The sequence below is a fragment of the Hevea brasiliensis genome, chromosome 2, assembly GCF_030052815.1.
Source record: "Hevea brasiliensis isolate MT/VB/25A 57/8 chromosome 2, ASM3005281v1, whole genome shotgun sequence".
NCBI classification, from domain to species: domain Eukaryota; kingdom Viridiplantae; phylum Streptophyta; class Magnoliopsida; order Malpighiales; family Euphorbiaceae; genus Hevea; species Hevea brasiliensis.
Window position 1 is genome coordinate 111113133 of NC_079494.1, and position 14841 is coordinate 111127973.

General features: G+C 34.5%; 2 protein-coding genes across 10 annotated transcripts; both read right to left on the minus strand.

Moving 5' to 3' along the window:
• Window positions 1–1495: 1495 nt before the first annotated feature.
• On the minus strand, window positions 1496–3448 carry LOC110665539 (cytochrome c oxidase subunit 5C). Of its 4 annotated transcripts, none has more exons than XM_058138593.1 (3): window positions 3275–3448; window positions 1683–1910; window positions 1496–1643 (listed from the first exon to the last, which is right to left on the minus strand). In XM_058138593.1, the coding sequence occupies exons 2-3, from the start codon at window positions 1855–1857 to the stop codon at window positions 1621–1623; spliced, it is 198 nt and encodes a 65-aa protein (XP_057994576.1). In that variant the 5' UTR covers window positions 1858–1910; window positions 3275–3448; the 3' UTR covers window positions 1496–1620. The 4 variants fall into 4 exon arrangements, with proteins under 4 accessions (XP_057994576.1, XP_057994569.1, XP_057994582.1 ...); XM_058138586.1 differs by having other exon boundaries at window positions 1683–1887; window positions 3275–3430; XM_058138599.1 differs by lacking the exon at window positions 3275–3448 and adding an exon at window positions 3034–3212 and having other exon boundaries at window positions 1683–1887.
• A 1236-nt stretch (window positions 3449–4684) lies between these two features.
• LOC110665540 (sister-chromatid cohesion protein 3) lies at window positions 4685–14566 on the minus strand. Of its 6 annotated transcripts, none has more exons than XM_058138605.1 (22): window positions 14281–14563; window positions 14046–14202; window positions 13097–13209; window positions 12787–12879; window positions 12476–12639; window positions 12118–12354; window positions 11847–11991; window positions 11578–11756; window positions 11331–11476; window positions 11108–11235; window positions 10670–10843; window positions 10229–10390; window positions 9885–10085; window positions 9676–9810; window positions 9353–9556; window positions 9086–9230; window positions 8607–8713; window positions 8191–8328; window positions 7264–7529; window positions 6963–7090; window positions 5631–5906; window positions 4685–5059 (listed from the first exon to the last, which is right to left on the minus strand). In XM_058138605.1, the coding sequence occupies exons 1-22, from the start codon at window positions 14323–14325 to the stop codon at window positions 5046–5048; spliced, it is 3357 nt and encodes a 1118-aa protein (XP_057994588.1). In that variant the 5' UTR covers window positions 14326–14563; the 3' UTR covers window positions 4685–5045. The 6 variants fall into 6 exon arrangements, with proteins under 6 accessions (XP_057994588.1, XP_021681404.2, XP_057994606.1 ...); XM_021825712.2 differs by having other exon boundaries at window positions 6963–7087; window positions 14281–14562; XM_058138623.1 differs by lacking the exons at window positions 4685–5059; window positions 5631–5906 and adding an exon at window positions 5913–6259 and having other exon boundaries at window positions 14281–14565.
• Between the last annotated feature and the right edge of the window lie 275 nt (window positions 14567–14841).

A 14841-nucleotide genomic window follows, 5' to 3' on the forward strand; every position in this document is an offset into this window, starting at 1 on the left:
AATGAGAAATATCGCTTCCATAGTTAAACGACCGGGCATGAAGCCAAATTGATTGAGAGAGATAGAAGTATCATGACGTAGTCGATGCTCCACAACTCTCTCCCACAATTTTATAGTATGGCTCATGAGTTTAATTCCCCTATAGTTCGAGCAACTCTGTATGTCTCCCTTATTTTTAAAAATAGGTACTAAAATACTCCTCCATTCATCAGGCATTTTCTTTGAGTTTAGAATCTTATTAAATAATTTAGTTAATCATGTCACTCCCATATCTCCCAAACACTTCCACACTTCAATTGTTATTTCATCGGGTTCACAGGTTTTACCCACTTTCATTCTCTTAAATGCTTTCTTTACTTCTAAAGATCTAATCCTTCTAGTATAATTCACATTCTTTTCTATTGTTTTATAGTCTATATTAACGCTATTACCATTTTGACTATTATTAAAGAGATTATTAAAATAATTTCTCCATCTTTCTTTAATGTCCTCATCTTTCACTAACACTTTTCCTTCTTTATCCTTAATGCACCTAACTTGATTGAGATCTTGACATTTCCTTTCTCTCCTCCTTGCTAATCTATAAATATCTTTCTCTCCTTCTTTAGTTTCAAGTTTCTCATATAACTTTTCAAAGGCCTGTGTTCTTGCTTGACTAACTGCCTTTTTTGCCTCTTTCTTTGCTATATTGTACTGTTCATATGCCTCATTATTTTCACATTTAGGTAATTTCTTATCCCATTCCCTTTTTCTCTTCACTGCCTTTTGTACTTCCTCATTCCATCACCATCTCTCTTTTGAGGGTGGTTCATGTCCTTTAGCCTCTCCAAATACTTTTTTAGCTACTTCTCCAATCTTTGATGCCATCTGTATTCACATATCATTAGTCTCCATATCCAGCTTCCATGCTTCGGACTCAAGAAGCTCATTTTTGAACTTCACTTGTTTTACTCCTTTGAACTCCCACCATTTTGTTCGAGCTACACTATTTCTTCTGACCTTACTTGAATTGTTCCTAAACTTGACATATAAGACCACTAACCGATGTTGACTTGTTAAAGCCTCTCCTGGAATGACCTTGCAATCCTTGCATAGAGCTCTATTTGTCTTCCTGGTTAAGAGAAAGTCAACTTGACTTCTATGTTGCCCACTTTTGAAAGTCACTAAATATGACTCTCTGTTTGGATCTTCATCACTAAAATATTGCTCGGTGTTGGATTTCATTTTCATGGAATCCATGAAAATCAAACATCAGCAATAGTGACACAGCTAGATTGTCACCTTTTACACTGCACTATTAGTCCCATAGCCAACTACAATTTTCCATGCAAATTACAATTGCAGCCAACCTTGTCAGGCTTATTGTTCACTTTTAGCCAAAATTGCAAGTTTGCCGATCCTAATAGAAATCCAAAATTGCAAACCAAAAGAAAAGATGATAATACCATACCATAAGAAACTCAAAAGAAAAGCAGCAACAAGTCAACAACTCAAATAAGTGAATAATCAAACTTCATTTATTTGTTAAAACAAATATGTGCTCCACATCTTAAAACAAAATATTTATTCTTCAAATGTTCAAACTGAGTATGCTCAACTTAATAGCCAAACAAGGTGACATCAAAGATCGGGATACTTAACATCATCATAGATGCATAAAAGAATCTATTCTTCTGCAACAACACTTATTTCGCCTTTTTCTAGCAAGTCATAGAACGCTCTCGCCTTCCTCTGCTCATTCCAGTGATGCATCTTCCAAAGACCACCAGCAGCCAAGCCAAGTGCAATACCCATACAGATCTCCTTGACAACACTTGGCCCTTTCAAGGTGGCATGAGCAATTCTACCAGCAGCCATTCTGCTTCTCTAAACTAAATGCTAATTAACCTGCAGGCAACATTTGCCAAAGGCTATTAAAGGAAAGTTGTGTAAATTTTCATAATAAGGAAATCTAAACAAAAACAATACTAAGCAGCACATTCAAACTCAGACGAAGAGTATTCTCATGCCTTGCACAAAATATGAGTATTGTAAGTGGCTACTTGCTACTCCAAACAACATATGAAGTTGGATCTTCCCTCTAAGTATAAGCACAAGAAGATTCAACAAAAAAAAAAAAGAAAAAGAAAAAGAAAAAGAAAAAGAAAAACAACTAATGCAATTCATAAACCAGTCAGAAATATAAACAATTTAAGCAAACAAGAAAATTCCGAAAAAAAGAACTACCTAACAGCTATTAACCAAGCCAGCAAAAGGAAAAGCTAATATTATATAAATCACAACAATTTAATTACATTATTCAGTAATTGAAGCAGCAAAAAGGAAAACTTACATTGCCACCTGCGAAAATATTCAGTTTGATTGAAGCAAAAAACAAAGAGAGATGAACAAAGTTGAAAATTTGATGCCATTTTAACACATCACCTCTGGTAAAATATATTCCCTTCATTAATGTAGTGTCTTAGTACACATTATTAATTCATACATCTGATCACTCATTTTTGTTTAAAACATCATACCAAAAATCAACATCAGAGGTCATCTTCACATAATTGACACTACTTTCACTGTATCGACATTACTTTCACTATAATTTAGTGTCTTTAATTTATAAGATCATTAAGCTATTCTCAAATATTTTAAAAACCAAACAAATTATCAAACCAGAGGAGATGTGGTCATTAGTAACCACTGAATTCTTACTATACATATATATATGTTAACACAAATAGCACATATTTATTCACAAAAATACTAATGCTTCTCCCTCCTCCTTTGATTAAACTATCTAGTATCTAACTTTCACAATCAGCATCCTCAGGGAAATTTCTTTATCCCCCACCATCTCCCAAGAGCAGGACGTAACATCAATTTCAGATGTTGTCCTGCAAGATTCGAAAGGGTCATGGATCTATTGAATTAAGTGGAATTCAATTCATCAGACCAAATTAATGGCTTCAAAGAACATAAATATCTAACAGTAGATTGGAACGGATGTAAAATGCAACGCAATGCAATAAAATCGTTCAATACCTGCGCAAATTAATGGTGAGTGCACCACCTTCATCAATTGATAATTTTTTAATGTGAAACAAACAACCCAATATTACAAGACAACTCAACAATCATGTTTAATTTTCAGCATAAGCAAAACTGGGGAAAAAACGAAACTAGAACAGATTATATACAGATATATTCGAGGAAGAAATTTCAAATCAATGTTTATGCAGGTAAAGAAAATGAATCGATGATAAAAATGAACAAAAATACTAACCGAGATCGCTTGACGTGAGAAACACTCGATTCGACTTGTGAGGGAAACTCTGACTCGGAAAACGCTGCCAGTTCCAGGTAAAACACGGGAAGATGGCGATCGTTCCCCTTAAAAACGATGTCGTTTATAAAGCGTAGTTACAAAAGAAATGGGAGAAAAGGCAGTGAACTGACGCCGTTTCCTTAGTTGGAGCTCAAAGTAAAAGTATTACTTTGACCCTATTCGGCAAAAATAACGTTTACCCTTTGTTATTTATATCATCCAATAACGTAATATTTATATTATTTTTTTAAAGATTAATAAAATATATATTTTTTTATATTTAAAAATTAATTTAATAATTATTTTTAATAAATATCTATACTCTAAATTATAATATAAAATATTAATATTTAATAATTATTAAAATAATTAATATTATCTAACGGAACTTTTATCTAATGATAGCAACGACGCGAATCCAGGGAGTTGTATCGATTTTCGCCCTGCAGAGGATTAGGTCAAGTAGGACATTTTCCAATAAGAGCTTGGGAAATTTCCGTGAATAAAATTCTTTTATTTTTTATTTAATTTATTATTATATAATATAAATTTATTTATTAAAAATAAATTATAAGTTAAAAATATAAATTTAAAACATAATTTTAATAATATATTTAAAAAATTTGAATTATATAAAAATAAATTTATTTTTAATAAAAAATAATAATATAGTAATATCGGGACAGAAATGCCAAATATCATTATATAAGCTAGACTAGTACCGTTGACATTGAGAAGCATGCAAAGTCGCTCTCCATTGTCAGAGTGGCGGACGATGACACAACAGAGGCAACAATGCAGCAACAGTATCTTGTCTCCCTTGTTGATTGAAGAAGCAACAAGTGACTATGATCAGATTGAAGAAATCAGAATGTGGGAACTTCGTTTGATTTAGATTTCATTTATGATTTTGGTGTATCATGTATTTTTGTTGATTTGTGAATTGTGAAATTGTAGCAAGAATGGAACCGTGATATGAGATACATGTAGCTTTGAATTTTAATGAATTTAGTTAACGAACTTAAGACAAATTGAAATTAATTCAGGATTTTCTGGTTTCGAATGTTGTACCACAAATCGATTTTATTTTAACTTTTCATTGTATACATAATTTTTAAAATTTAATTTAAATTTTTTTCGGATATCTAATTTCAATTTTTATATTTGATTCACAGTTGAACTGACGATTTACACACCCCAACCAAAAGATAAGCAGATAACGTTGGTTTTTATGTTAAATAGGTATTTTTTTTATTTATTAGAAAAATATAGGTATCTGTGTTATGTTTTAGAAAAATGGAATTAGTTTCTATTTTGATAAAAGTACAGCGATTTTGTATCACCTGTTCAGGACAACATTCAGGAAAGTTCACAAAAACATTGGAGAGAACTACCCATTAGTGGAGATTTACTGTGTGGTCAGACAGATACCAGTACAGCTATAGTTTACAGAGTTTTTTATTACTCTTGGTCTGGAATGTTTATCTGAGATAAGCTTTCCAGTATGATGCAGAGTCAAGAGGGCATCCATCCAGAAGCAGTTCAGGAAACTATTTGCATTCATCAGCAGGCATACATAGAAATTCCTACATACATTCCAATACATACATGATCTAACCCTAGCCTCTAACATATGGAGAAGAAGAGCTCAAGATTTCCAAATCAAATCTCATCCACAACTAATGAGCTCTGCTTTTAATATACACCGCAACTTGGACAATGGCAATCACTAGTTTGATGCTCCTGCAAAATTGATATATTCATCAGGTTAATAGCTATAAAAAAAATTGAAACAACTTGGAGACTGGAGAGATCACAACTAGGCCGAATTTGAGTAATGAATCAGAATCAACATTAACTGCAAATAACAAGCATATTTCCATATTATCATATGTGGTATGAGTCCATGCTTAGGCCCTAATAGCAAGTCACATGGTAAAGACTCCATTGTGGTATTCAATCACAAGTATGTGCAGTGTTATCAAATAGGAAAATTTCCAATCTACTACATATTTACCAGTCACAGATTGCCACTAGGAAGGTGTTGTATCAGCAGACATAACGTTATATTGAAGGCACAATTTTCCTTGTCAAAAATGATTTATGGGAATAAGACTCTTCTTTCTCACACACACATGCCTCATTTGCTCAAATTTGCACTGTGTGGATTGTTGGATATTATGTAACAAGTGCTAAATCTCATCTTAGAGCCATACAAGCAACATGGTCTGAACTACACTATTATACTGACACCTAACCAAAATAGAAAAGAGACAATCAGGTTATGCCTGAAAAGGATAAATGCATTTCATACCAGAAGTTCTAGAAACTCCTGTCCTTGCCTGGCCTTTATTTTCATCTCTTGAAACCTTAAATGACCTCAATTTGGATGCTTTCAATGAATGTATCAAAGGAGCCTCCTCTTCCTCCTCATTTTGCTTTTCTTCTTCCCGTGCATCTTCTTGATCAGATCCACTAATTGAATCCTCCTCTTCACTTGAACCATGCTCACCAAAGAGTCTCTTTCCTTCTATGTTTTGTTGCTTCCTTGGACGACCCCTGCGTCTTACAGCAGTCCCCTCTTTCTCATCTGCAACATATCAACAACATTGGCATCGGAATACATTCTTAAAGCCAAAGTGCAATTTCATTATCCAAAGCATGACCAAAAATTCATAATAAGATGTAACAACATCTATAACAAATTTCAGCCTCATTCTGAGGTTCTTAATAACTGCCAAAAACCCCATAAACAGCCTCAAGCTAAACTACTTTCCGTCTTTGGTATCCAATGCAATGAATGAAGACGAATGCCCTCATCAGCTACTGCAGGATAAAGTGGATCTTAATTTGTTGTAGTAATAGAGTGAAAGGGTGAGCACAATGGTAAAGCCTCTCCATTGTGATTAACAGTTCATGGGTTCAAAACATGGAAACAGCCTCCTTGCAATGAAAGAAAAATTGTGTACATTAGTACTGGCACCTCACAAAGATATGTGGACATAACAAAATGGCATTAGATTCCAGTGAAACATCTGGCTCTAAAATCACCATCATTGCAACAGTTTGCCCCTCATCACAAAGATGCCAAGTTGCCAACAGCACAATTGCCAAATCCAGAAACTTAAAACTAGTGGAAATGGGATGCATGAATAAACTAGTGAATTGACACATTGAAATTAGAAAACTTCTAAAAAGATTAGGCCCCAAGTCCAATCCATGTGATTGATGAATTCTATTAATATTACCAAGTGTTTGTCCATGAAAAGGCTTAGAGCAATATGTAAAAACCAAAGAGTAGTTTCTTCCTTAAAAATAAAGCTAAAAACTTGAACCGGCATTGTTTCTTACATTTCAAGAAGAAGAAATTTTTCTCTAGAAAATGTGATGCCAACATGGAAGGGAAAATAAATGAAACAAGGTGCATCCAAGCAGTCAAGGACACACACACAAAGTATGCATGTGCACATACATAAGCAAAGAAAGAAAGACCAACATGGGCATTTGATTAAAAATAAGAATAGCAGCCATCTATCTTCATCTGGAAAAAAAAATTTCAAACTCAATAAAATTGTGGCTCAGAGGAAAACCATAAATGTGCACACATTAGATTCCAGTCATACAGAAGGTCAAATTACAGCATTACCTGGGAAACCTTCATTCTTTGCATACTTTTCTCGCAAGTTGTCCACAAATGTGTAGTAGGGGCGCCAACCACTGGGATCTTCATCAGTATTTACATTCTCTATTCGGCTTTGGACATCTTTTAGACTACTTGCAAACCAATGATAGTATTAGTGCCAATAAGTTTTCCATAACATTCTACTATCTGTTTGGCCAGTGGCCACATAAAAGGAAAAGCACAGTTGGGTACACAGTGCCCTAATCAAAAAGAAATTAAAGATGCTAGAAGTCAGAAGATACCAAAACTAGAGAGTAATTCTTACATTTCCAGGACATCAGGTGTCGGCAATTTGGATACAAAATAAAGCACTGCACTTTCCAGAAAAGACAACTGTTTTGGAGCTTCTATGAAAGCATATTCAATACCTTCCTTGACAATTTTTAAGATTTCTTCTCTATGCTTGTTCCGAGCAGCACCCATGAATGTTCCAGAAAGTCGAGCAGCCAGGTCCTTACACTCCTGAAAAGATTTTCCTGTGAAGGCTCTGTCATCGCTTCTACAAAGTTCCTCCAAATGCCAGTGATGGGCCTAGCAAAAATAGGAAAATCATATAACTATGTGCATCTTCACATGCACTTTTACTGAAAATTTCAAAGAAATATTTTATATCCAAATACCCTTAAGTTATTTTTGGTACAAGACTAAAAAAATGAAGGTTAAGTGTTACTCTTGTAAGTTTTAAAGGAGTAATTGTTAAAGGAGAAAAAATAATTATGTTATAACAGTTAATGATGTTTGGTTAAAAAATAAAAATAAAAATGTCTTATTAGCACCTCTTAAGCTTGTTAGCCTAGTCCCCCCAAAGTTAATATTTAACCTCTGAGGAGAGGATAATAGTAACTAGGTTCAAAATTAACCTAGCCTCTTATTAGCATCCAAACAAGAGTAACAAGAGGTTAAAAGTTATATGGATAGTAATTATCCCTTATTAACTTTTTACCAAATGCCCCATTAATAGTAAGCCTGAAAACATAAAAAATCTAATAAACTCACAGCTGTGAGCTCATGAAAGAGAAGTATTTTAAAAAAATTTTATGTTTAGATACATGATGAATATACCAAGAGCAAAACAAGGTGTGTTCAAGCAATAAAATAAGGAAAAATCAGTAAAGTCATATAAGCCTTCTGTCTTTTTCAATTTCAACGAATGAATCACGTGATCAACATCACTCAAAGGTACAAGCTATACCCTTTTCAATGCTTTTAAAAAGATATTGGAAATATCTTCTTCTTTTTTCTTTATGACAGTGATTAGATGCTTAACAATCTCTGCTACACTTGTTCCATGCATCACAAAATGAGAAATGATCTCTGGAGCAAGAGATTCCTGCATTAAAAGTAGAACAGACAGTAAGCAAACGTGCACAAAAATGGAATCTAGTCCAAGGGTAGGAAACTCTAAATCACCATAATTACACTTCACAAGATTCCACCCTTTGACGTCACGGGAAAGGAAGAAAAAGAGTGAGGAGTGTGAGCAAGAAGAAAAGAAAAATCCATCAAAGAACATGGATACTACAACCATTGATTAAGAAGAATACTCAATCTGTTGATCGCAAGCTAAATTATCATCATACTCTCAACATCCATCAGGTGCATGCTCACCTTGGTAACTGTATCACTAGCAACCAACTTTGCTGCAGCTATCATAACTGCATCTCTATTTGTCTCCTCAATGTACTCTTTGCTTGAGTCTTCATGTTCTGTTTCATCTGTGAAATATATTGAGATAAATATAGAAACAGAGTTTTTTTTTTTTTTTTTTTTTGAGAAATGTAAAAACAGAGATTAAAAACAAAGTGCACCACAAAAGCATATACATGGGACCATGCATTTAAGCATCAATTTGTTCAAGTAAGCAATCCATTCCTTCTAAACAAGTAAAATTGAGTAAAAAACAAACACGAGCAAAGATGGTAGATGAACCACCAACCATTTATCGTACAATCACTATGATGGGCTGTCAAGAACGTAGAGGAGGTAAGATGGCAGTTGGTTAGATCTGGGTTTAGTGTGTTAAACATTTGGCACAACAAGCAACAAGAACAAAAATAGAAAAAGAAAAAGAAAAAGAAAAAAGTCACCTGAAATGTTGAGCTGCTGTTCGCAAAGTCTCCAGAATTTGCTAAGAACAGATGAATCCGGACAATATCCTAAGTTTTCCAGCTTTGTTGAAGAAAAATTTGTCTGTCTGAACAAACACCATGTCTCTGCAAGTATAATACAAACCTGGGTATACCCACCTTTTCATCAGACCAAGATTAGAGCATTTCATAAACATTCAATACAATATATTTTTACAAAATGCTTATGATTAAAATCATAGATAAAAGAAAAAATAAGGAGCTTACTCTGCACACTAGATGATTGGCATATTTATTAGCTCTCTCTTCTTCAGAAGGGGTCAGAAGAAAGTACTCAAGTTCCTCAAACAAGATATTGCGTTTTGAAAGTAGAGAGACTAAGCGTCCTTTGGAGACAGTTTCACTGTTCACAATAGACTGCAGAGACCATGCTACATGCAAATACATATTCAGAAGCAGAAAACTGGCAACCTGGATGAGCAACAGCAATTAGACAATGAAAAAATGCAAGAGCATTTAGATTATGGCTAAGCCTAAGTAAGGAAACAGATTTGGAAAAATACACATCTTATAAAGTTCAATTAACACACCTCATCATCCGCATTTCTGAAATTGTGGAGATTCCTAACAAAATCATCATATAAACTCTCAATTGGTACGGCCCTTGATAACTGAAGCTCATATAACCTTTTCAAATTTACGAGAAGAGAATATTCATCACCATCCTGCAATTTAAAGCTTGTCACATCTCATCCACTTTGTGATCATTGGATGATAAAAGGCAAAGATAGAAATATACCGCTGCTTCTTTCATCGCAGATCTAAGCTTAGCAATCAGCTCATCTTCAAGATTCTTTAATATATTATCCGCAAAATCTTTTAGCTCTCCTTGACTCTCAGTAGAACAAAACTTAATAGCCTTCACACAAGATCTCAGTGCCTCCTTCTCACCATGTTTAAAAAACGCCTCTTTAATAAGCTGAAGAACATTTTTGAAATTCTGAAAGATGAAAGAATAAAATGTTAATATCCAAGATTTGATTAGTTTACTAAATTACTATGCAAGCTAATCAGCAGTCACCATCAAACTAAGTTGAAAACAAAATCTAATGAATTGAACAAACAAGAAATTCTTCCACCCACCTGTTCCTGTCTCTTTAGGGAATAAAGCTCTAGGTTCATGTATACGATAATCTCAACCAGTGACGGTACTTTTGCTTGGTCAGCCATGAATTTACGTAAGAGGAGAGGATAGTTCTTCATCATGGCAATTGTAACATCTCTTCTATTATTTTCAAATATTTCCTGACAATTTAAAAAACGATTAATATTTTCTTATAAAGTGACAGTAGTACAAACACCATGGCACTGAGGTGACATGTACCCATAAGAGAGAAACAGAATCATGAAAATAAAACACAATAGAGTCTGAATCCCTAAAATCAGTTTTTCTAGATGGTGGATCATTCAAACAGAATCTAGAATTTCGAAACAGATTGCAACATAATAATAATAATAATAATAATAATAATAATAATAATAATAATAATAATAATAATGTAAAAAAGCCGAGGAATTACACACTTTCTGAGCTTTATTATAATATTGCTTTCGATTATCAGAAGCAGGAACTATCCTCTCTCCTACAGCCTTCCGGACTGATGCAAAAAGAAGTCTAACCAAATTTGCTGCATCATCATCATTAAGCTCAACCAATGGATTCTCATCCAACAGCATGGAAATAATGCACTTCCAATCCTGCATGCAGAGAAAAGATTTGCCATCTTGGAAAGCAAATTGGATATTTACAGCACAAAACTTATTAACTAGGGAAAAAAAAAATTGTTCAGAAAGTTATCTGGTGCAGAGTGCAATTACAGTGCAAGATGCACACAAGGAACCAACTGAAGGTTGGCCAAGGACTAGCCTTTCCACTAACTACATTCTGAGATTTCTACCTTAGCACTTCCTTTCCACAAATCCAAGTTTCCTCAAATATTTTTGAAAGCAATAACTATGTACCTTCATTGCTTTCATGTACTCCCAAACATCATCAATAACATAGATACAGAGGATAGGATCTGTTGAAAACTCCCTTAAAATTTGCAACATTCTGCCGAGATGGACCTCAGAAGAACCACTGTCATTACCTGGGAAAAGATGGTTATGACCAAAAGTGCTCTAGTGCCATGCAATTTTGACAAAACATATTAAAGTAGAATAAAAAAACAGAGTAAAGTAAAACCTCTAGAGCCAGATTGAGAGCTATTAAACTTTTGAGCAATCAAGTGATCATACACCAATTCTCCTATGGCAAGCCTGATGTCTGCAGGATCATCAATAAGTAAATCATATAAAGGACCCAAGTCATCATCAGGCAGAAGCTGATGCCTGCAATACACCACAAGACCCAATTTTGTTTCATAACCCTTTTACATAAACATAAAAAGGATTTGAATATAAATGCATATATAAAATTGACAGAAAATAACCTTAGTAATTGTTTTACAAGTCCAATGGCGCATACAGCAACAGAGACATCAATGTCGTCAGCAAGCTCAATCATGCGGTTGGAAAATCGTTCAGTGAATAGACTAAGAGTGGGCACATTATCATCCACATCATAAAGATTTTGCAAAGCAAGGATAGATGCTTTTCTTACACCAGCACTCTTCAAGCAAAATAAGATAGAAGCTAATTACAATTGAGTAGCTCATAATCATAAATCAAAAACTAAATTAAATTGTTTAGCATAACTCACTTTATCATTCAATGTCCATCCAAGGTACTTTAAGTATAAATCCTGTAGGAAAAGTGATGGATATGACAAAATCCACACACCAAGTGACTCTATGCATGACATTCGAATGTTAGGATCAATATCTCGGTACCGATGCACAAATAACCTACACAAAATAATATATAGGATAAAAAAAAAAAAAACAAACGGCTGTTTAATAAAACAGGAAATTTATCATATCAGATGCCTTTCCTTTTAGTAATAATAATGACAAGGAAAAACAAAATCCTACCCTGTAAAAATTTTGCGCATCATGTCCTCTAGCACAACTATCATTTCATGAGTTGTAGATAACCTTTTATTTAGTGACTCAAGACGAGGTCCCTCAGTTCGTTTCTTCTTTTCAGCATTTAGCTGTCTCTGAGTAGTTTCTCGCTGAGCTCCAAGTGTTTTTGCAACTGTTATGAATGATGTTACAAGTTGAAGGCCCATCAACGAAGCAATTTGTCGGTAAACTCTTGGAGGAGTGCTGCTTAGTGTTAACACCATAAAAATTGAACCAAATTGATTTCATAAACCCAGCCACAATTTTGGGACATCAAGAGAGAGAGAGAGAGAGAGAGAGAGAGAGAGAGAGAGAGAGTGCTAACCATGACAATGCTATTATGTAATCCATGCATTTATCAAACAAAACCTTATCAAATAGGGGTCCATTCTGGCACTCAACTACCAGATTGTCCCAAAATGAGACAATGTTCTCTTTGAAGTTCTTGAAATCCTTCCTCTTTGAACTTTGATAATCTTCAACTTCTCCCTAATTAATCCAGAAAGGAATTAAGGAAACACACTAGGCAAAAAATCTGAATGTTTTTTTAGTTGAATTTTCAGAAAAGGATTCTACAAAGAGGTTTAAAACAATTAAGAAACAGGAAAGGGCATAATGAAATTAAATAGAAGATACTTTTCTAGCGAGATTGACAAGAGCAACCACAACATCATCAACATCAGTCTCATCAAGCAACTCTTCCTTGATATAAAATTTAGCTCCACATGCCTGTACACACATGCTATTAGTACAATGTCAGAGAACAGGAGAAATAAATTCAGTAATGAGTTTGAAATTCCCAAGCAAAGATCTTATTACAATTTATAATTCTTTTATAGGGTCACATTTATATATCTATTTCTTTCATCATCTTCAAATTAAATGAATTTCAATTGGTAGATGGTAGTTCTTATGTGGTTTCACATTTGCATACTTTTAAAATTACCTCAAAAAGCATGGTCAAGAGTTCAACCATTGCAGGTTTTGGATCCTTTTCATAGTGCTCAACCCAAAGCTTCACCACATGGGGGATTTGTTTCCCATTGCCTTTGATGACCTCTACAGAAAAGTGATCAACATGCAAAAACCATAAAGCAAAAGGGGAAATTTTAAAGCTACACAAGAACAAATAACCAATTTCTGGCAAGCAAAGCGACTTAAAGAATGTTTGTAAACTTAAACACTACAGTCGACAGACACAGTCTATCTGGAGGATCACATCAGCATTCAGCACACATTAACTACAGCCACAAAACTCGTACCAATGACATGATGATGCTAGGCAAACAATACAACTAATTGTAACCTGTCAGCATCTTTTGTAACTGGGGAATATTCAATATTGCATAAATACATGTCTATGATCGAGTGGCAGTTCTAAGAAAGAAGATCTGTTCCACTTGGTGGGTAATGAGACAAAAATTTTCCTGAAAACTCACTGCTAAAGTGCTACGTCAGTGACAATCAACCATCTGTTGTTTATTGAGATTCCCTTCCCATTTTTATAATCACAAAGAAATTCGCTCAAAATTTTGCTTAAATCATATTATTTTATGAAAACTCCCGTTACAGCAAATACAAACCGCTCATGTTCCATGATTATTCAAATTAATAGTCCATGAACATTGGGACACATGAGTGAGTGGACGAAAAAAGCTCCCCAGTGTTATGACTGCAGAGAAAATACTCATAATGTATATTATTCATTAAAACCACTAGTAATGGCGAATTAATTTCGCCCCAAACATGATCGCAAAATCAAGTAGCTCAACTTTTTTTTACTCCTAGTTGCAAAAACCAGGTAAACAGGTCTGTAACTAATGACTTCTCATCAAAATTGAATGCAGATTTCAAATTTGAAGAACTGAAAGCAATAAAAAACAAGAGCTAAATACCAATCAAGCTTTGGTCGGACTTTTGCTCCTCCAGAGGTCGGCTGCGTTTAGCTTTAGGACGGACCTCACTGAAGTTGTCAGGAGAAGCCTCTATCTCCGCTTGGTTGGGGCCTTCATCACTTGTTTCTTGGTTCTGAATGCGAGGCCTACCCCTCTTCTGTTGAGAGAGACAAAAAGAGTTCAAAATACAGGCACATACGAAAAATGCAAGTATTGAAAGAGAATTAAGACTCACAGGGCGGGCACGGGAAGTTTCGGCGTCTTTGGGTGCGTTGTCCATAAGCTAGGGTTTAGGTTTGGGTAAAAAGAAAAAAGAAATTGAAGTCGGAATGGAAAATTTTGAGGACGAGAGGAAGTGAGTGAAGTGTGATCAGAAGAGCGAAAGATTTGCCCTAGTTTTGCGGAAAAAGAAATGGGAAATCTCCCGCCAAATGAACTTCTCGGCTTCTCGCCTTTGTATGAGGATTTTGAGCGCTGCCGTTGGGACTTGGGAATGGCTTGTGTCAGTATGCGCGCAAGTGTAACGCCTCGTTTTTATTTCTTTGACATGCAGTAAAGAACAAGATTCGCCTCGTTAATTATCCCTCTTTTTTTTTTTTAATTTGATCGAATGCTGTGATAATTATTTTACATAAAAAAGATATTCATTATAATTTTATTTTACTTTTTTTATATTTATATTCGAGCGACCTCTAGACGAGAAATTTCTGAATTCTACACAACCCAGACTTCCTAACACAAAATTGAAGTACTCTCTGATTTCCTGTTTTTTCAAAAGGGTATTTTACAGATACAG

Excerpts from the sequence above, each read along its gene's own strand:
- LOC110665539 (XM_058138593.1), bottom strand. The coding sequence starts at position 1,857 with ATGGCTGCTGGTAGAATTGCTCATGCCACCTTGAAAGGGCCAAGTGTT. Across the intron at positions 1,644-1,682 it reads AGAAAAAGGCGAAATAAGTG|ATGTTAAGTATCCCGATCTT; the intron begins TTGTTGCAGAAG and ends GCATCTATGATG.
- LOC110665540 (XM_058138605.1), bottom strand. The coding sequence starts at position 14,325 with ATGGACAACGCACCCAAAGACGCCGAAACTTCCCGTGCCCGCCCT. Across the intron at positions 13,210-14,045 it reads GTCCGACCAAAGCTTGATTG|AGGTCATCAAAGGCAATGGG; the intron begins GTATTTAGCTCT and ends ACTTTTCTGTAG. Across the intron at positions 7,530-8,190 it reads TTTTAAAAGCATTGAAAAGG|GCCCATCACTGGCATTTGGA; the intron begins GTATAGCTTGTA and ends TATTTTTGCTAG.